At 49.0% G+C, this 25,058-nt stretch overlaps 5 protein-coding genes across 5 annotated transcripts; 1 reads left to right on the forward strand and 4 right to left on the reverse strand.

Moving 5' to 3' along the window:
* Positions 1–2,387: 2,387 nt before the first annotated feature.
* N7447_008853 (FHA domain protein) lies at positions 2,388–5,031 on the reverse strand (the record flags this gene model as incomplete). Its single annotated transcript, XM_057233115.1, has 4 exons — positions 2,388–4,519; positions 4,568–4,700; positions 4,754–4,956; positions 5,016–5,031. 4 exons carry the CDS (start codon positions 5,029–5,031, stop codon positions 2,388–2,390), a joined length of 2,484 nt encoding a protein of 827 aa, XP_057082657.1.
* A 1,218-nt stretch (positions 5,032–6,249) lies between these two features.
* Positions 6,250–8,257, reverse strand: tom70 (putative mitochondrial outer membrane translocase receptor (TOM70); the record flags this gene model as incomplete). The annotated part of the gene is made up of 3 exons (XM_057233116.1): positions 7,919–8,257; positions 7,789–7,868; positions 6,250–7,743 (listed from the first exon to the last, which is right to left on the reverse strand). Exons 1-3 carry the CDS (start codon positions 8,211–8,213, stop codon positions 6,250–6,252), a joined length of 1,869 nt encoding a protein of 622 aa, XP_057082658.1. The 5' UTR covers positions 8,214–8,257.
* A 372-nt stretch (positions 8,258–8,629) lies between these two features.
* N7447_008855 (Aminotransferase class IV) lies at positions 8,630–9,403 on the forward strand (the record flags this gene model as incomplete). Its single annotated transcript, XM_057233117.1, has 1 exon — positions 8,630–9,403. One exon carries the CDS (start codon positions 8,630–8,632, stop codon positions 9,401–9,403), a length of 774 nt encoding a protein of 257 aa, XP_057082659.1.
* A 175-nt stretch (positions 9,404–9,578) lies between these two features.
* Positions 9,579–10,941, reverse strand: N7447_008856 (tryptophan--tRNA ligase WRS1; the record flags this gene model as incomplete). Its single annotated transcript, XM_057233118.1, has 2 exons — positions 9,579–10,494; positions 10,550–10,941. 2 exons carry the CDS (start codon positions 10,939–10,941, stop codon positions 9,579–9,581), a joined length of 1,308 nt encoding a protein of 435 aa, XP_057082660.1.
* Positions 10,942–16,657: 5,716 nt separating this feature from the next.
* N7447_008857 (uncharacterized protein) lies at positions 16,658–24,966 on the reverse strand (the record flags this gene model as incomplete). Its single annotated transcript, XM_057233119.1, has 5 exons — positions 16,658–17,785; positions 17,863–20,934; positions 21,000–21,255; positions 21,514–21,925; positions 22,005–24,966. 5 exons carry the CDS (start codon positions 24,964–24,966, stop codon positions 16,658–16,660), a joined length of 7,830 nt encoding a protein of 2,609 aa, XP_057082661.1.
* Positions 24,967–25,058: the final 92 nt, after the last annotated feature.

Below are 25,058 nucleotides of genomic sequence, written 5' to 3' on the forward strand. Positions count from 1 at the left end.
TTCGCTGGTCATTCTGTGAGAGGGTTTTTAGAGCAGAACACATGCAGTGAAACTAAAATGCCACCACGTTAGCAAATAAAACTTGATCTAGTGTTAGGCAGTCGTTCATGGGCAGCGGAAAAGATGTCCCAGGAGCATGGCCGCCACATCGTGACACGCACAAAATCTTGACCGCACAAACTGGGTATACCATTATCCTCGTGGGTTAGGACTGTTGACATGTCCACGAGTATGGGATGTGGGATTCCAACCACGGATAGCTGCATTGGACCATGCGATTATGACCTACGAAATGATGTATAGATGATACACGGCCATGCTGGGTGGATTCCCGATGATTTCTCCGGTGGATGTCTCTCAGCTGTCATATTTTCCAGTTGAGGATGATCTTCCCATCTCAACCGAAAAGGGTAAAGGTCAAATCGCCATGCATGGAAGTTGGAGTTGACAGTCAGACTGTCACCGAGGTTCGCCTAACATATACCTGATCAGGAACGGTGTGTAGTTCAAGGGATTCTACGGAGTGCAAGGTGTATTGAACAGTAAGAAAAGTGCGCAGAGACAATCTCGTGCAGGGATCAAATCGATGCAATGATCTCCATAATCCGCATATCACATTGATAATATTGCGTCGTAAGCACAATCTCCGATAAGCACAGCCGGAGAGAGCGGATGCAACTGACAGGTGTATGTGGTGCCGACATAAAGAATCTGAAAAAAAGAAAAGAAAAAGCTGCTGTAATGAGAGGTGAAAAGAAAGCTGTGTGAGAGGTGTGAGCAACCAATAAGCAGAAAGAAGGAATCAAAATTTGGACTCACGACCAATGAAGGCCAAGTTCACAGCCCGAAGCCCGAAGCGCCGTGGATGTGACATCGCTCAAGCAGGTAACCGTGGAGGTGCAGCTGCAAGGACAGGGGGAAAAGACCAAGAAAAACCTCCCCCTTTAACATTCTCATCTTAACATGGCAAGGATTCCTCGCAGCCGTTTGGCTTCCATTGTATCTTGAAGCGCTTCTGCAGATTGGTCACATGCAGTCTTGGATGTGGAAATGACACGCATCCATGAGCTCAAAAATTTCACACTCGGGGGTTTGCATGCGGTTTGCCAAACGATCAATGTAACCTAAATTCAAGTGCAAATAGTAGAAGCAACGGGTATGCGCGTCATTGGGGGCTGTGAGTTTGTATACTAAAATAATATCAGCCTCTTGGTGCTTTAGGAACCAAGACAGAGCCTACTCGTTCAACCAGTTCGCTGTTAGGGAACCTGCAGCCAGCGACTTCCAATCACGCGCTAGTCCAGGATTCGAAGTCTAGAATTTAAACTCGCGCTGGAATCGAGGCTTCGCATGAGCGGCAAGTCCCGTCAATTATTAGAAATTTCCATGTCCTAAGCCATGTGAGACTTCCGAAGGTTGTCCTGGAACCAGAACGTTTGTAAATAGCCTTCGGCAATCAGTGTCACGGTTGAACCCCAAGGATGCCGAGAGAAAAAGCAAGTAGCAAATTCATGAGGTTGCACGTAAATGGGAAAACAAAGACTCAATTGCGAGTCAGCTGATATGAACCTATAGGATACCTGCAGGCCGGTTCCCATTGTCGATGCAACAAGTCTAGATCACCTTTTCTGTGGGAATGTTGCGATTCATCTCTATAGAAATGAGATGACTAATTTCTTTTCCTGGCAATTTATACATTGTATATGCAGATATAAAAGATCGAGCACTGCAGAACATCAGATACGAGTCTCCGGAAATTGGCACTTAAAGATCACTTGAAGCATAAAATGAGCTCACAGTCGAGGCAGATGCTGACATCCGGCGACAGTAGAATGATATCACGGTGCATTTTTAAATGAGACTACCACAAGAATAACCAAGCTCGGTACCTGACAGGCCCGAGATGGGATTAGATGATACGTACCTAGTCAAAAAAAAATAAGGGTTGTCATTCTCCATTACGATCTGTATAGCTATCACATTGAAAAGCATAAGGCGCTATGTAACGTTCCCATCTTCGAGTCACCGTAGCTGACCCAGCTAATGGTTGTGTGTGAAGCCATGGTAAAGAGGGAAAAGCAAAGAAATAGGGCAGAAACAAATTAACCAACCAATAAAACGCCCAGCCGTGGCGGCTCCCATGGCCAACACGGCAGTGATCAGGTGAGGACCTCGTGTGCTTGCTCATAGGCCACATAAAAACAGCGGAGGGGGGAGAGGAAAACAAACAAGTACCCTGAATCCATCCTTCCACGCAAAGCCAGGACGCCTGGGTAATACTGAATTCATAAAATCGTTGAAATCACGCCGAAAACTCATGTTTCAGCGTTAAATCATAAAACATGGAAAGGCAAAGAGCAAAAGAAACCGAAGCTAAGTGATTCCGATCACTGGAAGTATTCATTTGGCAAGGCTGCTAGTACAGCGATGGTTCCCAGACCACCCAGTAGAGCACTGACAACAGCCGTGGTGGCGTGGCTTGCCAAGGACTTTGAGGTTGAGTGGTCAGCCTTGATTCGCTTTGCAGGACGCTCATTCTCAGCAAATGCAGACACATTCTCGGCAAGTGCAGAGCTGATCGCATCCTTGGCTTCAGAGGAGATTGTGTTGAGGTCGAGATCTGGCTGACTGGTTGGCTCTACAGGCAGCCGTTGAGCATCTTGAGAGAGACTGGATTCAAGAGATGACGATTGCATCTCTGCTGCAGTACGCTTCAAAGTTGATGTTCTAGGTGTTGCCAGGTAGGGCACACAGACATCTTCCACGGGTGCATTGGTCGAGAAGGGTCCATCCTGATAACAATGCTCGAATTCATGGGAGAAGGACGGTACCCCAACAGTGCTCTCGATCTTCCGTTGCATTGGTGGGTATTTGTTCTGGCATGAGCTTGGCAGCTCACTGGAAACAGTGTGTGTCGGGAACCGAGCACCTGGGTTCGTCATACCAGGGGCATTTTCTATCACCAGTGGTTTGCTCTCGTTCCGTGTGGGGTTCAGCGGCTGGCCGGCAAGAGCCTCGTGGTACAGTCCATCTGGGCCAGATTCCTCGGGAACATGCTTGGACACTTCGACGGCATCAGTGTGATTGGTGCATTCAAGCTTCTTCAAATACTCCAAATTAAGCGAGGGATATATTTGCTTCTGGGCAATGCGATGTTCAAGATGCTCATCCTCAGAGGAACAATCAGAGTCGTTTTCGGATTCATCAGAGACCTCATCATGTTCCTCCAAGTCCTCGTCATCATCTTCCTCAGAGTTGTCTTCCTCGGAGTCTTCTTCCGACATTTCACTGCCAGCTCCGTGAATCGATTCATTATCGAACATCCCATACGGACATTGGCCGTAGTTCTCTGAGATTGAATCACTAAGACCATCTGACTCAGACATGTACCCCTCACTTCCCTGGGCCTCTTCGTTTGAATCAACGGACTCGTCATCAGCGAGCCAATTTTTGTCGAAATTTGGATCCCAGTAAGGAGCTACATCGCAGCGCCGACTTCCGATCATTCGGGGCTCCCAGGCCCTCACGATCCAGCATTTGTGACAATCGTCAACCTCGGTTTCAGTCTCGAGCTGGCGCTTCAGTTCCTTGCTGAGAAGCTCCAGTGGCTTTTCAACAATCCACCACAAATTGCTCACATGCTGGCCCTCTTCCTCTTCATAGATGATCCAATACCTTCGCTTATCGACTGACCAGTACCTAAGAAGGCTGCCGGGCATACGATGGAACGAAGTGTCTGATTCCTCGGAGTCCGGCTCCCAATAGACTTCTGTCCCAACGCAAGGTTGGAAGCTAGGGGAGTCATCTACCCAGTACGAATCCTTGGAAAGAGAACAACGGCGCGCAGCGTGGATGATGCGCCTGTCATGGTCAACATCGGGTATTATGTTGGATTCACCCCAAGCCATGTCTGCCAGGCGCATGAACATAGGCCGCATCATGGTCCAGTTGCTGTAATAGATTTCTGGTACCTTCTGGTAACAGACTGCAGGGAGGCCATTTGCGTCATGTGCTTCTTCCGCGGATGGAGTCTCGGTAGAGGCCGGTTTTGTGGGAGATATTATGGCGTCTGAGTCCAGGTTGGCAGGAGATAGTTTAGTGTCGGAAACCGGATTGGTATCAGACAGCGGACTAAGAAGATCCGGGACCAGTGGTGTGGGACCGGGCATAACCTTTGTGGTAGACTCATCGATTGGAGACAAGCGTCTCGATTGGACCTCCGGCTCATCCTTTGGAAGTTCGTCGCTCTGGACACTCGAGACAGGAGAGACTGGAGAGACTGGAGACGTACCCACAGGCTGCAGAACAGTGGTTTCCCAGGATCGAGCAACCGACTCTTTAGAAGAGTCATCACTAGGGAAGTCGGCAGGCTCGATATCGCTATCGTCTTCGGGAACAGAGAAACTGTTGGTTGACGGACTTGGATCCAGTTTGATAGCAACTTTATCAAGTGGCATGACCACATGCTGGGGTTTAAGCCACTCAACCTTGCAGCAGACTGAGATGGCCTCAAAAACTTCTGTACTTGGTTAGCTCCAGTACTATCGGACTGAGATTGATGACTTACCCTGGCCACGGTCCACATCAACACCAAATCGGATGATATCTCCACTGAACAGCGGGGTGTCCACATCTGTCACCAGCTTCGCATCATTCAGAAAGGTTCCATGTGTTGAGCCACAGTCAGAGATGAAAACCATCTATCAAGGATATCAGCTTGGCTATATGGTCAAATTTGGAGCTTCAAACTAACATTTTGGTCTGGCGGTATGTTAAGAAAGGCATGGTCACGAGACATGACCCGAGACTCAAACCAAGCGTTCTCTGCTGCAGGAGACCGTTTCCGAGTTTCCCGCTTTGAGGCACGTCCGATCGCAACGGTTATGTCGTTGTCCGTGAGGGTGAGGGTACGCAGAGGGTAGGTGTCTTCGAAAAGGGGGGCAAGCGTCACGGCGACTGTGAATTCGAGATGTTAGTTATAAACAAAGTGACTGTTAAGAGTTCCGAGTACTTACCGCGTGGGTCCGGCATGGTGAAAGATATATCAACGATGGTGCTGTGTAGGATTTGAAAAGTAGAAATAAGAAGCTGTTTGTCTCTAGACGATGGTTAGGCTGAGAGATGAAGTTTCATGATAGCAGAGACCATGGCAGCAAGGTAGAATGAATAACAAAGTATGGGGAGATGAAGGGTGGCGGGGGGAGATTAGGAAAGTTGGAGACAAAGGCAGCTTACCCGGGTGTTTCCAGGCTGCAACGTGATCACATGGACCAGTTGAAACAGCCGGGATATAGCAGATTTGTTGCAGAAAGTAGTTTGCAAGCAAAGAAACTCAGAATAGCGAATATGAAAAGTCGTTCAAGGCGCAGAAGGTGTGGAAGAGGAAAGGAAGGGAGAGAGGGGTAGGTTCATGAATCAGGTCGAAGTTAGGTTCACCGCTGACAAGAAGTTTGGGAGTGAGTAATCCTTTGAAATGGAGCTCAACTCAGTCCTTAGTTACCGGCAAATCTACTTGGAATTTAAGAAGTCAGGATTCAACAAGAAACTAAGAAGTCAACTACCCGGAAGCTCAGGAACAATGAGGTATGTATGAGAAGTGATAGTATAGATAAGCAAATGACGCCGTTAGGCTTATTTCAACACACATATACCCTGGCTTATACCCTGGCTCGACAGTTCCTGACTGGACACAAACCAGCTAAATAGAGATAGTACATATCAACTTACTTACTGAATCTTTTGACGATTCAGTCCCTTTCTTCGATGTTGTATAAGAAGAAAAAAAACAAAGATGCCGATAAGGGGTGGGGTCAGCTGATGTGGGGACAACACGTCATGGTCATCCGTACATGTACACGAACTATGGGCACTACTATATAACTACCCGCAATAGCAATGGAAGCATTTTAGTATACAATAGTAATCTGATCTTAATGAGCACTCGCATTTTCTTCTATGGTACACAAATTACTACATGGTCAACCCCCAATGCACTTACCCGGGCTCGGGTTGCCGTCCATCGGCCCATCCTATCCCGAGTCCTATCTCAAGACCCAGTACCAAAACAAAAAGAAAAAAAGAAGGCAGACGGGGAATATGTCAACCAATTGTAAATACACGCAGAGATAATAGTAACCGGGGATCCAAAGATACCGAAACCGGAAAAGAAAAAGGCTTAGACAGAAATACCCAGACCGGGATAAAGAAAGAATCGAAGAATCGAAGAGTGAAGATGGTCCGCGAACTTGCTTACATGCCAGGGGCGCCACCGTTCATGGCACCCATGGTGTTCAGGCGGGCAGCTAGCTGGGGGTACTTCTCCTGAACCTCCAACTGAGTGCGGGTGGCCTCGGCATAGGAGATGGCGTTGATGATCTCAGCCTCGGTGCGAGCCAGCTCGGCAGCGCGCTCAAAGTACTTGAGAGCCTGGGAGACCTTGCCCTGCTGGAGGAGAAGCTGGGCCATGGTGCCGACAGCAATATCGCACTCGGGGTCAATGATGAGAGCCTTCTGGCAGAGGTTCTCGGCCTCCTGGAAGTCGTGCTTCCACTGGAACAAAGCGAGAGCCTTGTTGATCAGGGGCAGAACGTTGATTCCCATAGGCTTGCTCTGCTTCTCCATCTCGACAGCCTTGTCAAACTTCTCGATGGCCTCCGAGTAGTTCTGCTGATCGAGCAGAAGCTCGCCGTAGTAGTTGTATACATCGGGAACATCCTCAAAGTTCTTTACCGTCCGGCGGAAAGTGGCCATCGCTGAGGCGACGGAACCCATCTTGTATTGTGTCACACCAAGTTGGATGTGAGAGTAAATGAACGACCGGTCGAGGTCAATCGACTTCTGGTAGTCCTTGGCGGCCTCGGCAAGCTCAGTCAGGATGAAGTGCAGCTGGGCACGGTGGTAGTAGATATCAGGGTCGTCCTTGTTGTGAGTAATGGCAAGCTCAAAGTCATCAGCCGCAGCGTCCTTGTTACCAAGCTCCAGGTGCAAGCTGGCGCGCTTGATGTAGCTTTGAACCAGGGAAGGTGACAACTCGACACTCTTGTCCAGGTCGGCTAGAGCGCCAGTGGCGTTACCGCCGAGGTAGGTAAAGGTGGCTCGCATATTGAGGGCCAATCCTTCAAATTCACCAAGCTCGCCGAGCTCAAGTGCCTTCTCGAAGGCGGTGGCAGCCTCTTCGTAGCCATCGGCAGTCTTCTTGCCCATAGCGATGAGACCCTTACGCAGCTGGCCCTTGCCAGACTCATCGCTCAGCTCAACCGACTCCTCCAATCCCTCGGGCAGGACCTGGGGACGGAAGCTCTGGAGGTAGTTGGAGACAAAGGTGGCACTAGGCAACTTCTTGGTGCGCGCCTCCAGAATAGCCTGGCTCTTCTTCTCGGCAACCTTCTTCAGCAGCCGTTCGAGCGAGTTGCGGCTCACGTCGTTGGAGAAGGCATCAATGATACAGCTAGCTGTGAAGTCGAGGAGAGCCTCGCTGTACTTTTCAAGGTGCTCGTACGCAATGGCTCTTCGGTTGAGGGCCTTGACGTATTCGCTGTCCATGGCGAGAGCGGCGCTGGTGTCCTCGACGACCTTCTCCCAGTTGGACTGGACGTTGTAGCACGCGGCGCGGTTGGAGTAGAAGACGGGGTCGGGCTTGCAGATAATGGCCTTGCCGTACAACTCAATCGCGCTGGGGTAGTCCTTGATTCCGTAGGCCTTGTTACCGGCGGCCTTCAGCTTGGCCGCATAGGCGTTCCGGGTCTTACTTGTCAGCAAAAGTGTGAGAAAGAAGGTTACTTAACATACCTCTTCGGAAAGCTGTCCAACGGTTGCCTCATCCACTTCGGGAAGCTCATCGGTTGGCTCCTCTGCCTTTTTGGGAGACTCTGAAACCTTGTCAGTCATACGACCACCGTGTTTAAACGAGAGCACATACCATCCTTCACTGATGCAGCCTTTTCTTCCTCGGCCTTCTTCTTTTCTTTCCGTCGCTGGTTCTTGCTCTTCTTGGGTGCTGGGGGAGTGGATTTGCTGGAATCGTTCAGGTAGTAGACGACACCCGCGCCGGTCACGACAACGGCAACACCGGCAATAGTATAAACAACGGCTTTGTTCTCTGAGACCCAGTTGGTGATGCGATCCCAGACTGACGCCGATGATGACTCGGTCAGCTTTGATGTATCAAGCACCACATTTTGGGCGGTTGTAGGTAACGGCAATTCGTTCGACATGTTGTGTAAGGGAACCAGGCAAAGGACCGACGCGGCTAGTTCTGAAAATGTATGCAGATATCAGTATTCAATCGGTAAGTCAGGTGAGATTAGGCTGAGATGGAAGACAATGTCACTGACCAGACCTCGACAAAAGGAGTTAGAGATAGGGAAGTCGGGAATGATGAAGCTCAGAGGAAAAGTCAAGGGTTCCGCTGGCCGGGCCGGCCAATCACGCGCCCTGCGCCGGTAGCGCTCAAGTTCTCCACAACACATGTCCGGATTGAACAGAGTTGGCTCATCGGATCTTTTTGTATCATTCCCCTTCTTTCTTCTTTCATATCCGTCCAAAGCAACATCGTGTGGACTCATCTACTATTTGGCAAGACTAACTTGGTAACTATAGCAACGACCGAATTCAATTGGCCTTCGCAAAAATGACCGAGAACTCTTCAATCCCACAATCTTTCGAGATCATTTCCTCCCTTCGCTTTGACCCGGGCCTTTCAGATGCAGCTTGTCGCCATGCATCGAGCTATCCTGATCCTCTCAAATCCCCCTACTACCTCCTTGCCTATCACCAAGATCGGCTCATAGCTGCTGCGGCTCATTTCGAATGGAACGGGGCTCTGAACTGGCTGCAACAACAAGACTTGCAAGGCTTCGAGGAGTTCCTCGACACGTCGATTCCGGACCGAAGCAAAGCGTGGAGGCTTCGGATTGTAGTGAACAGCAAAGGGAAAGCGAGAGTTGAGGCGAACCCAACAGCGAGCATTGACCTAATGAGTCTGTTCATTCCCTCTCTACATACGAACCTAAGCCTGCCGATATGGCGCGTTTATGTCGATACCCAATCAACAACTCCTTCCGGCTTCACCACACATAAAACCACCGCGCGTGATGACTACACGTCTGCACGGCTAAGAGCGGAAATAAATTCGCTGACAGACCTTTCGGAGGTACTGATTGTGAACCCGGATGGCGAGATTATGGAAGGCAGCATCACTACGCCGTACTTCTTGCGGGACCATATGTGGATTACTCCCCCGCTGAGCAGCGGCGGCAATGCAGGTACAACACGGAGGTATGCGCTATCTCAGGGTTTCTGTCTAGAACACACCATATTCCGGGATGAGCTTGTGGATGGCGAGTTGTGTTGGTTGAGCAACGGTGTAAGGGGGTTTATTCGCGGTCAGGTCATAGCCAAGTAAGAATTCCCCATACTACATAGTATGTACATAGGCACCTATGTACGCACCTACTTCGATAGGTACATATGTCGACTAGTCAATATTTTAATGGTATTGGTGAATTGATGAAAAGGCTAGGAAATCGTGTGTATTTTGAAATTGACGGCTCCGGGAAATGTCCCTCGCCCTAGCAGGCTTATTTCTTAGCCTTCTCGACCACGACTGGGTTGGGATTCCCCTTCCACTCCAAGGGGCGAGGGCGCATGTACTCGGCCATGATCTCATCCGTAACCAGTGCCCTGCGCTCCTGGAATCCTTGAACATAAGTCTGTAGCTCGGCGATACACTTCTGCTTGATCTCGCCGGTCATCATCCTTCCACTCTCGTACTCGGTACGGATGCGCTCCAGCTCCTGGTCATCCTCGAGGAAGAATGTCAAGTACTGGAATGGGATATCGTTCTTGGTGTTGCCACCCAGTTCCCGCTGCAACTCCGCGGTGTCCTGGCCACCCGAGAAAGCGTGCTTGTTGATCTTGTTCTTGATCTTGTTAGGCGTGTCGTTCATGAAAATGGCGGAACTGTCGACACTGGCAGACATCTTAGATCCAGGGCCCTGGAGGGCAGGAAGGAAGATAGAGTGAATGAGAGAGGGCTTCTTGAACTTCATCTTCTCCGCATGTTCGCGACACTGGCGGAAGTAGGGATCTTGGTCAATGGCGCATGGAATCAAGCAAGGAATCGATGCGACCTTCTTCGTCTCGGTACCGAAGATGTGGGGGAAACTGGTAGAGAACGCCGCAGCGGACTGCGTGGCACAGAAGTGGAACTCGCCAACGTTGTTGCTGTCGTTAAAACCAAATGTGCCCTTGACTTGGTTGATTGTAATTCTCTTTGCCATCCGGCACATGTTCTCGTAGAAAGCACCACCAATGAATTGGAAATCACTGAAGATAAAGGTCTTCTTCATATCGAATCCAACAGCAATGATATCCTTGGCGTTTGCTTTTGTGTATCTCTTAGCGTCGTCAATTTCGATCTTCTGGGAGTGCATAAACTTCTCGTCGTCGGTCATCATGATAACGAGGGGAACATCGAAGACATCCTGGAGCCATCTACATTTGGATCAGTTTCCCGTGTCTGCCCAAGTGGTTATCAAGACTAACATACTTGGTGAATTCGAACGGCACAGTGTGTCCAACGTGCATGCTGTCGCTACTCGGCCCACGGCCAGTATAGAGGAAGAAGGGCTCGCCCTTCTCATGCTTATCCAGGATCTTCGACAGATCACGGTGACTGAACACGATACTCCGGCGCATGAAACGGTGTGGCCGATGGCCAGTCACTTTCTCAAAGCGCTCCAATAGAGCTGCATTGATGGGTGTGGCTCCAAATTCTCGGGTGAGCTTCTCATAGTCGACCGGCAACAACTTGCCAGATTCATCGACTCCGCCGGAGACATCGAAGGGCGTCACGATCTGGCCAACAACCTTGGTGTCTGGGGTTTTCTCATCAATGCTCAACGAGTTGAGCGCCGGAGGCTGGATTGCTTCGTTGGCCATGATTGTTTCTTAGTCTGGTAGAAATTGGTTAATTCTATGTTTTCAATTGCAGCAGTCAAAGGCCAGTCCTCACTTTATTTTATGGTCGAGGAAATCGTGAATTTCTTCTGTTGCCCCTCTTGGAATATCGCGGGATGAGTCAGAATTCCCGCTATCAGTGGGCATTCTGATTGGTCAAATGTTACACATATCAGGTGACCGTCTCTAACCCCGCGAAAGTCTTCCTTTGTGCTTCTTAATGCTTTCTTGTTCAGTTAAATTTGTGTTGATCAAAGTGCGAGGCTCTCTATTAAATGAGGTAGACGCATCTGGTGTGTCTTCATTGCATTCAAAGTCTCTATTTGTAGATATAGTGCATGACGAGCGATCCGCCGGAAGTATATATACCTCTAGGTTTCGAATACATTGTTCACCAGGCTCAATACGAGGATGCCTTGCTGTGGGTGAATATTCTTGTATTTTCCGTTGACAATGCCCTGTCACGATTCTATAAATGAGAGCCTGCAAACAATCGTGGGTGCGCACAGAAACCTGCTAACATTTCGCTGAAATGCTCGATTTTATAGGCGAGAAAGCTACGGATATCTTGGTCAGGGCTGCTAATTAATGGTGAGTACAGTATTTATTGAACCTGCTTTCCTTAACACCTAGTTAAGCACTACAAATTCATACATCTAGAGTGGGATACTGTAAAACTGAGATTTTCAAAAGATATATTTTCCAAGTAGCAATACGAGTACAGCAAATCATGACCAGAAGCAACCGCCTTCTTTGCCCAAATTCATCGCTAACCACAAGGCAGAATCAAGAAAGACATGTGCAGACCTACAACTCGTACGGTGACTCCATCAACTCGCCTTCTGGGCATGCGGACAGAAAACGAGCTCCGCCCACCATAGCACCATCCCAAATCGAAGGGTCACTCAGTTCCAGGTACATTACTATTTTCTGCCGGCAAAAAAATGTTGTTCGTGGCGGTCCCTAAAGCCTCTCGTAGATACGTCAATTGAGAGTGACTGAATGTAGTCCGAATTGGGATATTTAGTTGCCAAGTAATTTGTATTCAGCCAACGGCACAAGGGCCATGCAATGCAACTCCAATCTTGCTTTTTCAGGTGTCAGGATTCTCACCAGAGAGATTCAATAAACACACTAAAGCTCCACTAGACCTCTACCGGCCCGCGTTCCTCGTACTGTACCCTAACCTTTTGCACATTTTTCATGTATATAAAAATACGTCGCGGAACACCCATTGGCCTATCTAAGACCTGAATACTAGTGTTAGTGCGTACTGTATCCTCGGAATGGATAGGGTTGGGTTCTGCAGTAGAATGTTGTGGCGCGGCTGGAAAGTCCAAGGGGGTTTGATATGAAATATATACGGAGTATATTTTACAATACAACTTCAGTTCTTGAAGACCCCAAATATTCGAGGCGCCCTATCCACTGTTGGAACCTCAGTCATAGGACATGCCTATTTCCACTACGTCTCATCAGCCAGTCAACACTCTACTACCGCTGGCGTGCTAAGTGGCAAGGGAATAGTTAATGCAGATTTTCACTAGTTGTGCAAATATTCTATATTTCAAGTAAATCTTGCAGATCATTCAAGTATGTAGATATAATGCAGATCATTGCGGTAGCCTTTGTGAGTGCTGCATCCGCTACTCAGTTTCGGATCCATGTGGATGACGAATGGTTAAAAGGTTTTTATAACGGGACAGCTTCACGTCCCCAACGAGGTGATGGTTGATCATACGTTTGTGAGTATATACGAAATATGGGAGATAACCCCTCAAGAGGCGGCTATGTTCTTGAGAGCCTTGGCGCTTCCAGATACATCTCTTGTGTCGAGAATGATTGTCAGCTTGCTGAGCAGCCACAAATCTTTCAACTGGAAGAAATCATAAGATGAGAAATTTATCGTCAGGAGTAGCGCGGATCCCAACTTGGCCTGGGCTGCGCGTTCTGATGGTGGTAATGGCCCGCTCACGCTTTATCTACAAGATGGCGGCAGCGAACTGTTTTATTTCGAAGAATTGGGGGGAAAATGCTTTCATCTGTTTAGTGGTACGTGTTATTGTGCGAATCACATATGATCACTGGTAAGATCTAGGGGTTTACGAAAAGAAAGGCTCTCTGGAAAAATCCTTTGAATGCGTGAAGAGAGAAAGGAGACTATCTACGTGTGTAGATATTGGTGGGAGCAAACAAACAGAAGTCACCCGACTTCTGACAAAATCCTAAGGATTCAAGGACTTGATGCCACCATCGAACCGTTTTGCCCCTAGAATAGAGCTAAAAGCTCAGGCTCAGTGGTCGACGTTGTGACAGTCTTCTGTTTTGAAGCTTTCCAGTCAATGGGTCCACCATAGAGCTTACATATGTACCGGATAATGCCTGGCACTCAAGACCTTTCTCTTTCCGCTTTAGTGCTCACCTCTTGCCGCTTTTTGATCTCAGAGTAGAATTGAGCACGCCCCTGAACACTCTGACCCGCTCACAGATCATTACATAATCCGATCAAGCATCATGTAATAGTCACATGAGCAAACTGATCCACTCACTGATCATCATATGAGCTCTCTGATTTGCTCGCAGAGTAGGACCAGAGTGGGGCATTGAACGCACTGAGTAAGCTACATCAATAAATTGCGACATGTTAGTTTCATCACGTGCACTTAACCTCTCTAAACCGTCCCCATTTTCCCATCAAAAAAGTACTGGCGTCGTCAACGCGACCGGTCGTTCTAACGATCTCTTCCTATCCAAGTGGCAAACGACAGTGTAACCTGTTGGCCCATCAATTTTCCAAACTAACCTTTGCTCCCAGGATTACTTCGTTTATTAGCCCCACACCTTAATCGAGCTCCGGGCTTGTACTCGAGCGAGTGCGAGTGGTCGGATTATCCTGAAGATCTACAATATTGCCCTGTAACAAGTCTAGCTAAGGGAACCAGTCTCAGCTGGTGATTACAATGAGCTACCCTTTTGCCAATCAGCGCAAATATTTGAAGGGTTTCCAGGGCGTGTAACGTCATATTTTTACACCGTTGCTGAGTAGCTTCGAGGCCCGCCGTGCGCTCCCAGGAGCCAAATATATTACATTAAGAGACCTATAGACTAGTTTATTTCAGCCATTGATTGTCGGAGCATGTCTTAAATATGCTTGAAACAGCCTTTGAGTTTGCGACTATTTCCAAAGGCCCAGATAAAAGATACAAGTGGGCTTCCTTCTGGTATAAGTCGTGTGGTCCTCAAGATATCATGCAGGTGAATTGTAGCCGTTAGCGATGAGCTTCCTCAAGAATCGAGAGGAGGCAGATCTGTTTATGAACCCCCAGGTATGATTTCACTTACCAAAGTTCACTCCAATTTACGTATGCTCTTTATATTCTTCCCCCCAAGCAACGTAGGGAGGTGTTAAGATCTCGTGTGCTTCAGTTAAGTGAGACGTGCCAAAGTCTATTCCCCTACCACACTATAGACCGATCAACATATTCAATACCAAGGGTCCAGAAGCTCACCCTCCTGGTAGCCTAGTAGTTAAAACTACTGACCCAGATTCCTAGAAGGGTCTAAACTCGTAGCATCGATTTTATTGACCCGAAAGAGAGAGTGGGAAGGTGGAAAAGAGCCATTCTTCCCTCACCATCGAGCTGATACATAGTTTGACTGTTTAGCATCGGGCCTACTACGGTTATATAGAGAGCATCATGTGCAGGTTCTCGTTTATATCATTCACTCCTGACTTTAGGGAGTCCGTTTGCCCTGTAGTTTCAATCTGTACCTTCAAGAATTTAGGTGGGGTGTGGAAGATGCATCTGATGGGCGAAAGTACGGTAGCCTAGTAGGTTTGACTTAAAACGATAACAAAAGGCCCCTTTTTCCGGCTGCTCAGCCTTTGTAAAGGTTTACGATTTCCAGGTGTAAGGCCTGTCAACCGGGTAAGATACAATGACTTGGAGAGGAAACGAGGATATATTGTCTGTGTGTGCCAAGACTAACTCTTGCCAAAAGAAGAGGGGATTCAGGGGAATCCTGGACTATGTGTGTCCCCATGTTCACGTGGGAGCCATGTGACTATTCCTTGGCAGTTCGTTCCTGATACATGATCGATGCGGGTGCGATCAGGTGATTCCGTCTCCATGTTGTAAGGATATTTATCCGTTACACTGCACTATAGATAGTTATAATATAAACCATTAATAATTGAAAGTTAAAACCCTAATTCGAAGCTGAACCCATGATATGCACTAAATCCTCCTATAAGGGCATACATTAATGAACTTCTGTTTTATAATTACGAGAGAATACAGCCTATTTCTACATAATTTATGTAGTTGACCCTAAGTCACGTTTTTTTACCTATTTATCATGCTTATTGAACCTCAGGTTCACCCGCGGGTAACCTCCATGAGGTTCGGTCCAAGATAGAACCGCCCGGAGGTTCTAGGTCATGGAACCTTAACCTCCGGGTGGGTGAACCTCCTTGAGGTTCGTGAGGTTCACCCGCGGTTCCTAGCCAGGTCTACCTATTCTATCCTAGCTCTGAGAGCGAGTGCTCCTTTAGCTGGACCGGACTGGACCCCCTATCCCCTGACACCTGCGCCGATGATATGTTCCTCTACGTGTCGGCATTCTTTCTTTTTAAGCGCGTGGACTGGATAGAAATCCGGCTCAGTAAGCTTAACATAGTAAATAAAGAGGTCGTGGAAGAGTACCCGTTTTTCCTTCCACGGGTTAAATCGATGCTGGGAAATCTACCCAGAGCCCGTGGTTAAATACATGATATCATATTACAGAGTAACTATGTGGAAAGTGTTAGAGAAACCCGATTCTAACTGTTAATGTGGCCACGGACTGAGAGTTCACAGAGCTCTGCTATGTAGGGTGCGATCCCTCCCTCTTATATCGACTCTTCCATGCATCTATCTTCACTTAACCCGCAGCGTTTTATGCAAAATATTGTAGGAAACTGGGGGATGTGAGTGATCTTACCTGGATGACTTCTTATTGGCTTTTATAATTAATAGGGTTTGCCACTTATATTAAGGTAGTTCGCCTCCCGTTCAGTATCAGGTTTATAGCTATGAGGTTTTCCAGGCTCTCCAGTCACTTTTTGACTTCTATTAAGCTTCATGCGTCACCAATGGAATAACCATGGCACCATAATCATAAGCAATAAATGTCAAGCCTTGAGAGGCAAATTTCAAGTAATCGATTCCTTGCTAAAGAAATGCTGATAAACGTGCCGGCGTTTTATGTCCGCTTACCCAAGGGTGACTTTCTCCTATATATACACTCGGTGTTAATTAACAGACCTGTATTCTAGATCCATGGTTACGGTGGTTCTAATCTTACTCTGGTCAAGTAGAACAAGATATTTCGACTTTTGCCACCAAAGAGAAAAATTCCATAGCTTTCATCTTAGTAGATAATAGCGGCATCTCAACTCACAATGGAAGAGATCGAGGACCAAATCGGCTATCATTTCAAATCGGCTATCATTTCAAATCGGCTATCATTTCAAATCGGCTATCATTTTGAATCAAGCAACCTGCTGCGAGAAGCTTTGCACCCGACCGGGACCGCTCCATGGCAAGGCAACAAGCGCCTAGCTCTTGTGGGTGACCTTCGGTATCCACCAATGCTGCTGTTCCGACATAAGTTGACTACCCGAGGCCAGGGCGGAATCTCGACGCGTGCGCGGCATCTAAACAAGCAGTTCTACAAATCTTGAGCCCCATTCATGAATCTGCAACACATTAGCGACTGCTGGACGATATAGCATGTCGAATACACTGACATTTGGTGGCATCATCAGAGAGAAATGATTGCCGTCAGCGCGAATAACGTCCACGCTTCCGCTTCCCAAAAGTTCATCCCACCCAAAGGAGCTTTCACCTGGACGATCGTCCAAAAACCAGTCCGCGATGTTCTGCTCCTCTGGTAGAACTTTTGGTCTTGAGATTGTGCTTTGTTTGTCCACACCCTCCTTCGCCGAAATGAGCACAACTCGCGGGATCTTCCTACCTGGCAACTTGCTTACTCGGTATTTCATGAGCTGCTGTCGTGACAAGGTGAAGTGATCCGTTGTTATAGGAAGGCCTTTGCTCTCTTGTCGGAGCTCGGCTTCATTGACCATCCCGACCCTGTCAATTGAATTCAAAAAGCCGACTATGCTATCTGGAAGGCAGGTCCCGAGGGTCGGACAGATCGTGTCGATCAGGAACAATTTGTCGATCTCATTTTGACACTCAAGAAGCTGTCTCGCTGCTTCATAAGTTACCACGCCACCGATAGAGTAACCGGCAAGTATATAAGGCCCCTTGGGCTGCCGACGCTTGATCTCAGCAACATAAATCCCGGCAAGCTCCTCGAGAGATGGTTGGTGGTTCAAATCAGGGATACTTTTGAGGAAAGGGCTATTGAGCGCGTAAACCGAGAGCTCTGCAAGAGGAGCGAACAATGGTTGGAGTGCGGCGAACACTGCACCAGAGCCAAACCCATCGGGGATCAAAAAGGCGCTGCGGTTCACTGAAGCGGAAGCGCGGTGTAGCAGCACCGAAGTTGCTTTCGTTACAGATGATGGCGATACATCGTTCACCATTCCACAGAACACTCGGACATCTCGGGATTCACGACTCGTGCTTTCGGACCAACCAACCTGTGCGAACCCTGCGCTATGCATTTCTCGCTCCCAATCCCATGGGCTCTGGAGCGGGTAAGTGCGGTCGTCGTTGAATAGCCACCACCCATCTAGAAGGCCCCAGACCAGTTCATACCAAGCAAGTCTTTGCGTTGCTTCGACCAAAGCTACACACCCATCTGGCCGTATGAGCTTGCGAATGTTAGTCAGGCTATCCCGGAGATTGTGCGTGGCATGGACACAGTTTGTCGAGAGGACAATATGATAACGTCCCAGAAGCTCCTCGGGGGGTCTTCCTCGATATTCAGCTTTCGGAAGTCCACCCCCATAATACCCTTGAATGTTGTTCTCCTGGCGCGTGCAAGAAGGGATGCAGAGATCTCACTGAAGGTATAGGTGAACGGCAGCCCGGTAGCTTGGAGCGCCGGCACAAGATGCTTGGTTGTACCACCTGTACCAGCGCCGAGCTCCAGAATCTGCAGAGCTTCGCCGCTGGAGCCAGAACTTCGTGCCTGAATGGCCGCAGAGAAGAAGTCGCACAAAACCTTGGTTGCAGCATTGAGATCTGGTGCATGGGCATAATAGTCTGCGAGGAGGCTGCGACCCTGTTCGTTGCCGAAAAGAAGGGAAACAGGATCGGTTCGTCCTGTCAAGCACTCCGCTAGATGGGGCCCAATGAGATGAAAGAGACCGTGCGACGACTTATATTGCGGGAAATCAGCAATCAGTTTCACAGTGAGTTGGTCACCGGTATTTTCTTCGAGAGGCGCTGAACCACGCACGAACACTCCTCCTGCCTTTTCAACAATGCCAGCCTCTTCAAGGATCTCCCACAACCGTGGAACCTCTCTATACCACTGCGGTAATGTCTCTTGTAACTCCGGAAGTCTCTCTCCCTGGTTAAAAGTCCGAATAGGACAGTTGAGCTTTTCAAAGGCCTCCGCGATGAATGCAGCCACAGATGCCAGCTGTTGTGGGTAAACGTTGTCCCAGAAGCCAGTTAGGTTGTTGTCCCTGGCATGGCCATCAAACCCCCAGCGAGCTTGCTGGAAGCTTTTCCACAGCAATAGCGTATCACTTTGGCTTGGAATTCGCTTCTCGCCGTCCCGTGGGCCGGTTGAGTCCTCGTCTGAATTCGACAATGTACTGGCCGATGATATCGGGCTTAGAGGGGAATCATGAGAGGCACTCGAGCTTTGCCCGTTGATCTGAGCTATGCCCAGGGTTACAGCAAAAAAATTGCATAGCGATTCCACGTTCTCAACAGAAGCAAAGTCTGACGGGGAGGTACTCAAATTAAACGCACCATTCAGGTTGCTGACGATCTCTGCTTCGACCAGAGAGTCCACACCCAAATCTTCCATCCTCGAATCCATCTCGATATCGGAAACATCTAGCCCAAGCGATCGGCTCAAGATCTCGAAAATGGTTTTTTGCCAAGTCGGTGGCGGGTCATTGGGTATTTGATTGCTTGATACCGGTTTTGAGTCCCCAATGTTCTCAACCTTGTTGGGTTTCGTGAATCCAATTCTCAGCTGGTTGGAGATGAGCTTGCACAAAGATGTCACATCTGTAACCGTCGCAAAAATATCCGTTGCGATCTCTATATCGAACTTGGCAGTCACAAGAGCTAGGATCTCAGACCCAACGAGCGAGTCTGCCCCGAGATCTGCCAATGATGCCTCCTTGGTGACCTCCGATATTCCGACATCCAGGGACTCGCTGAGAAGAACTTGGACGCCTCCAAACACATCCACAGAGCTTCCCTTCCTCTCGACTTGCAAGGGCTCAGACACATCCTTTTCAGAGGAGAATTCGGGAGACTTGTTGGGCGTGGGCGGAGGCAGAACAGTAGCAGCTGGTAATTCAGTCAAATTCTCTGCAACATTCGCCGGACTCGCCGCTGCTACGACCTTGCCCAGAGTCTTTCTGGGCACTCGAGCAAACGAAAGACTTTCAGCTGACCAGATCATCTTCCTTGTTTCTTTGTCGAAGGCAGAAACATCCAGCAGAACTTGATTCTCGTCCTCTTGAAGAACTTTCACATAGACTCGATACCTGCCACTGCCCTGGAGCTCACTTAGCGGAGTAACACGGCCCATGCCTGTGCAAATACAAGCCATATCAGCGTCTCCGTCCCCTTCAATACCACGCATAGAATGCACGAAAGCACCCGCCACTTGCAAGAAATTGTCCATAAGCACTGGGTCCGCAATTTTGCTGTTTGGTGATGTAGCGATGGCTCCTGAGTCTTGCACTGGCATCTTGATCTCGCCTGCTCCCTCGGACCCTTTGCCGACCAGATACTTGATGCCTTTGTAGGCCGGCGAATATTTGGCCATTGTTCCAAACACCTTGTACACCATCGTCCCGCGCAAAGATTCTGTTTCTTCATCCTCGTCCAGAAGATAGGAAATGCGATCCCATTTCTCTCTATCGTCAGAGTTGCCGTCAATCCCATCATGGACTTTTTGTTGTAAGCGAATGATGCCGGCGCCATGCGAGTTTGACTTCCCTTTGCCTTTGGTGGATGACAGCTCGAACTCCCAGGTACCTCTTCCTTGGCTTGTGAGAGATAGCTTGACTTCTCGCTGTGTGTCCAGGCCGAGGGGCATTTTGATCTTCAATTTATCACTTGTAATCTTCCAGGAAGTGCTGGGATTGGCCGCATCTGGCAATAGCAGGAGTGCATGTGAAGCCAGCTCCAGGTACATACCCGCTGGACATATCGGGGATCCAACCACGACATGACCACTAACAAGGTCCTGATAGCGACGACTTCGTATGTCGACCTTGAACACAAACTGGACTGTGCCGTTGCCTCCAGATCTGTCCAATGCAATATAAGGAAAGTCGCTTGTATTCTTCAAGCAGTGAGGGCAGGTTGCAGGTTGCTGATTTCCTTGCTCATCGGTGCTTTCGCTTTTGCTTGCGAGCCCAGTATACTTGACCCAATGCTTGGATTGCTCGAATTGATACGAAGGCAGACTCACTGAGACATAGGCTGCTCTCTCCTCTCTGTGAAACGGCCAAAACTGCAAATTTGACTGTCCATCCTTCCATAGAGAGACAGTGGCTTCGGCAAGCGATCGCAAAGGATCTTTGGCACTGACTGCAATGAATTGGTGCTGGCTTTGGGACTGGAGAAGCGCATTTCTGGTCATGGGGACAATTGGACCTCCGATCCCAGCTTCCAGGAACGTGCATGGGCCCAGTCGACTTACAATTCGGGAGATGGCTTGAGTGAAGTAGACGGACCCGCGGGTATTTCGTGCGATGATATCTCCACCTGGGACATTCCAAGGGCCTTCATGGCATGTTTCAAAGGGGAAAATTGTGTCCTGATTGCAATTAGAAGATAAAGGGATTTTATAGAGCCAAAGAGCCAAATTCGCTGCCTACTAACCTGGTACTTGATCGCATCGCACAAATCACCGCTCTCATTTAGTATCGAGTCGACCAAGACGCAGTGGTACGCATGCATTCCTCTCATAACCTTGTACCGCACCTTCTCGCCACTTTCCTTTTTGTGTTTGAGGTATGATTCAAGCTTTTCGATGCCACTCGTGCTACCTGCTGCGACGTAATTATTAGGTCCGTTATAACACGCTATGTCGAGCCTGGTCTCAGCGTGTTCCCTTTGAAAAAACCCCAGGTGCGCACTGGGAGTGCAGCTCGCTGCGAGCAGGTCGGTTTCGATGGCAATCATTGCTCCTTCATCGGGCCCCCAAAGCTTCTGGATAAGGGCAGCGCGTCCTTTTTGGAATATTGCGGTCGTTATTTTACGTTTTCAATATCGGAGAAATTTCCAGCGCAAATCCAGGCTTACTCACTATGTTCGTGTTAGATTTTTCTGTCGCATGCGGTGGCTAGTTGCTTGGAAACCCCCAGGAAATAGAGAAACGAAAGACTTAACGTACCCAGTGACAAGTCTCATGCAGTCTTCTAGCGATATAGCACCTGAAACTGCCATCGCTGTCCACTCGCCCAGCGAATGGCCGCATACTGCGTCTGGAGTTATACCTGAGTCAATCCAAGCCATTCCACAGGCATACTGAATTGCAATCATGGCAGCGTGTCTGATAAGAAGATCGGCGTCCCCACCAATTCCCTGCAATGTAGCCGGCAAAAGGCTTGGAAGGCCAAGAGACTGCATCACGTTCTCGCATTCGTGCAAATACTTCCGGAAAAGCGCGGAACCATCGTACATTGCTTGAGTTCCTGGTACAACATTGCCATTCTGTCCGCTGAACATGAGAATGATCGGTTTTGGCTTTGACGACGCTGCAACATGCTTGTCCGGCACAGATAACTGGGCTTTCAAATCCTCAACTATGCAGGGAAACAGGGTCAGTCAAGCCATTTCCGAGCTAGAAACTTTGATTATGATCATTGGGCGGATACTACCTACACGATGTTGCCTTTGTGCAGAACGTGTGCTTGAGTTGACGGTTTTGTTTAGTTGCTAGTGTAAAGGCAACATGAGGCACCGTTTCAGGAGCGAACCAGCCATTTCGGATTTGGTCTTCGAGTTTCGCACAGTACGCGACAAGGCTTTCTCTGGATGCCGCGGAAATAAAGATCGGCCACGCCGCTTTGGCCGAATTAAGCCGTGGCATCTCTATGCGCGAAGGCATAGGAGCAGGTGCGAGAACGGCAAATGCATTGTTGCCCGAAGCACCAGCATTGTTGACCAGTGCCAATCTCCAGTTGTCATCCCAGCTTTGCAGAGATTGCGAAATAGCAAGTCCATCTGGCTCGAGAGGAGCGATATTTGGGTTCAAGGTTTGAAATTGAGCCTGTGGGGGTATCTTGCCGTGCTTCAGCATGAGCAACACTTTGATCAAAGACACCACGCCCGAAGCCCCTTCGGCATGGCCCACGTTCGGTTTCGTGGCGCCGATGTGCAAAGGATGTGTCCTATCTTTCGCCGTCATTCCGAGCGCTTGGCGTATTGCGGCGACCTCCACGGGATCACCGGCGCGAGTTCCCGTGCCATGGGCTTCGACGTAGGATACAGCTCGTGGACTAACCCCAGCGCGCGCGAGTACTTCTCTGTAAAGTGCAACCTGGCTCTCCAATACGGTGTTTGTGATGGTGGTATAATTGACGTTCTGATTATTAGCAGTCGCCAGCAAGACGCCTTGGATGTCATCGCCATCCTTTAGTGCTTTCGCCAGGGGCTTCAGCACCACCACACCAACGGCTTCGCCACGACAGTAACCATCTGCCAGTGCATCAAATGTCTTGCAGGCACCAGTATGGTTGGTGAATCCACCTGCCCGTAAAGCTTCGGATAGCACCGTGTTGGTAATGAGATTGATGCCACCCGCCACGGCCCGTGTACATTCCCCTGCCTGGATGGCACGGCAGGCTTGATGAATTGCCACCATAGCCGAGGAACAAGCCGTGTCGACAACATGCGAAGGTCCTGTCCAGCCAAAATAATGGCTCAATCGCCCGGAAACAAAGGAGCGGAGCATCCCAAGAGCGGCATAAGGGGAGGGTGAATGACAGGCCAGATTCAGTGCGTAATCAGGCGCGTTCATACCAATAAAGCAGCCCGTCGTGTCTTCGTTCTTCGTTTTGTCATAACTCTCTGGTTTTTGCCGCTTTCCGCCACCGAAACATCCGGCTGATTCTAGCGCATGGTAGGTGGTTTGGAGAAGAACACGTTGATGCGGATCAAGTGCCGATGCCTCGCGCTTCGACTTTTTGAAAAACTGATGATCAAATGAGTCAATTTCCGAAAGGAAGTTTCCCCAGAGCTTTCCTTTGGGGGCATCAGGAAATCGGTTGATGTCCATTTCCCGTGCCATACTGCGCCCCTCTCGAATCACCTCCCAGAAGTCCTCCAGTGTGTCTCCCGCTGCGGTTCGGCATGCCATTCCTACCACTGCGATTGAGTGCTCTGGATATTTGTCGAATCCGGAGGTCTGTGGCTCAGCGCGCGGTGTGACATTCTCCAGTATTGGGTGACGTGAGGGTTCGTCAGGCTGGAGCTCCAACACGCGAACGACAGCAACATTGTCTGTTTCAAGAAAGGTGATTCTCTCCAAAGCCAAGAGCGCCTCTTCTTTTGTCATCGCCGCAATTCCAGTAGATTGCATTCCCTTGTTGATCATCCGTGTGGCCGACTTGCTCCGTGCCATCAACCCCACATCGCGCCAACTGCCCCATTGAATTGACGTACAATTGTCGCCTTGCTTTCTCCTATACGTCGCCAGCTCATCTAAGAATGCATTTACTGGGGCATAGGAGAGCTGACCGGGGAATCCAACCAGTTGACCCACTGAAGACGCGAAGAAGCAAAAGTCTAGCTGTCCCGGCGGAAATAAGGTGTCGAGATTCAAAGCTCCAACCACCTTTGGCGCTAGCACGTCCGCGATATCAGAAGCGGTGCAAGTTTGAAGTGTATGATAACCCGCAATACCGGCCCCATGGAAGACTCCCTTCACTGGGAGAAGGTTCAGATCTTGAATAGCTTGGCCCAGGATTGAGTCTGCCCCTGGCTGACCAAGGTCAATACCAAGGATGTGAACTTGAGTCCCTCGAGCCTTCAGCTCGATGATCCGTGAGGCAAGCTTGTCGTGGTCTGGGTCTTTTTCTTTCTCGTCCAGATTCATATTGGACGATAAACCACGACGAGATACCAATAGAAGGCTTCTCGCGCCGCGCTCACACATCCATGTTGCAATCTCAATGCCCATACCTCTTGTCCCGCCCGTGATCAGATATGTACCATCAGGTCTCAGTCGCAGTTCCTTCTCTTCAATGCAGTCTTGGGGAACCGACTGCAACAAACCAATCTGTGGTACACCGTCACGGATTTTGATCACGTCAAACCCACAAGCATTTCTGATTGCGGAAAGGGGAAAGCCCTCTCGATCTTGCTCAAAAAGGCCGCTGAAGATTTCTGGTATCTCTGCTTTCAACACACGCGCCAAACCGCGAAGTGGCGCAAATCCCAGATCATTGACGCTAGAGTCCATGTTGGTGACAGAGATCAGCTTGTAACTCGCATGCATTCCTGAGGGGCATGGAGATTGACTAAATTTCTGCATCATCTGTGCTGCTGCAACCAGGCTAGCACATGATTTTGTGACAGCATTATATATACCATTCCTGTCTCCTGATAAAAGAGGAATATGAACGACAATATTACCAGTCACTAATTCCGGGTCAAGTTCCGAGGCATCATTAACAATGACTATCTCCAGGCCCTCGTTGGTAGCTGTCTTCGTGTAGGAGGACAAATTGACATTTTCCGTTTTGTCATCTGCTAGGAAGATCACTTTTCTCAGTTCCACGGGCTTTTCGGATAGTACAGCGGGGGTCCAGGCAACCTGGTGAACCAGACTTGTGGGGCTCATGGCTGATTGCGTGGATATGGGGGACGTTTTCAATGACAAGTGAGATTCGTCAGATCTTTTTAATAGAGCCGACCTTTCCTCTTAAGATGGAA

The sequence above is a fragment of the Penicillium robsamsonii genome (assembly GCF_028829455.1).
Source record: "Penicillium robsamsonii strain IBT 29466 chromosome Unknown utg000005l_segment0_segment0, whole genome shotgun sequence".
Taxonomy (NCBI): domain Eukaryota; kingdom Fungi; phylum Ascomycota; class Eurotiomycetes; order Eurotiales; family Aspergillaceae; genus Penicillium; species Penicillium robsamsonii.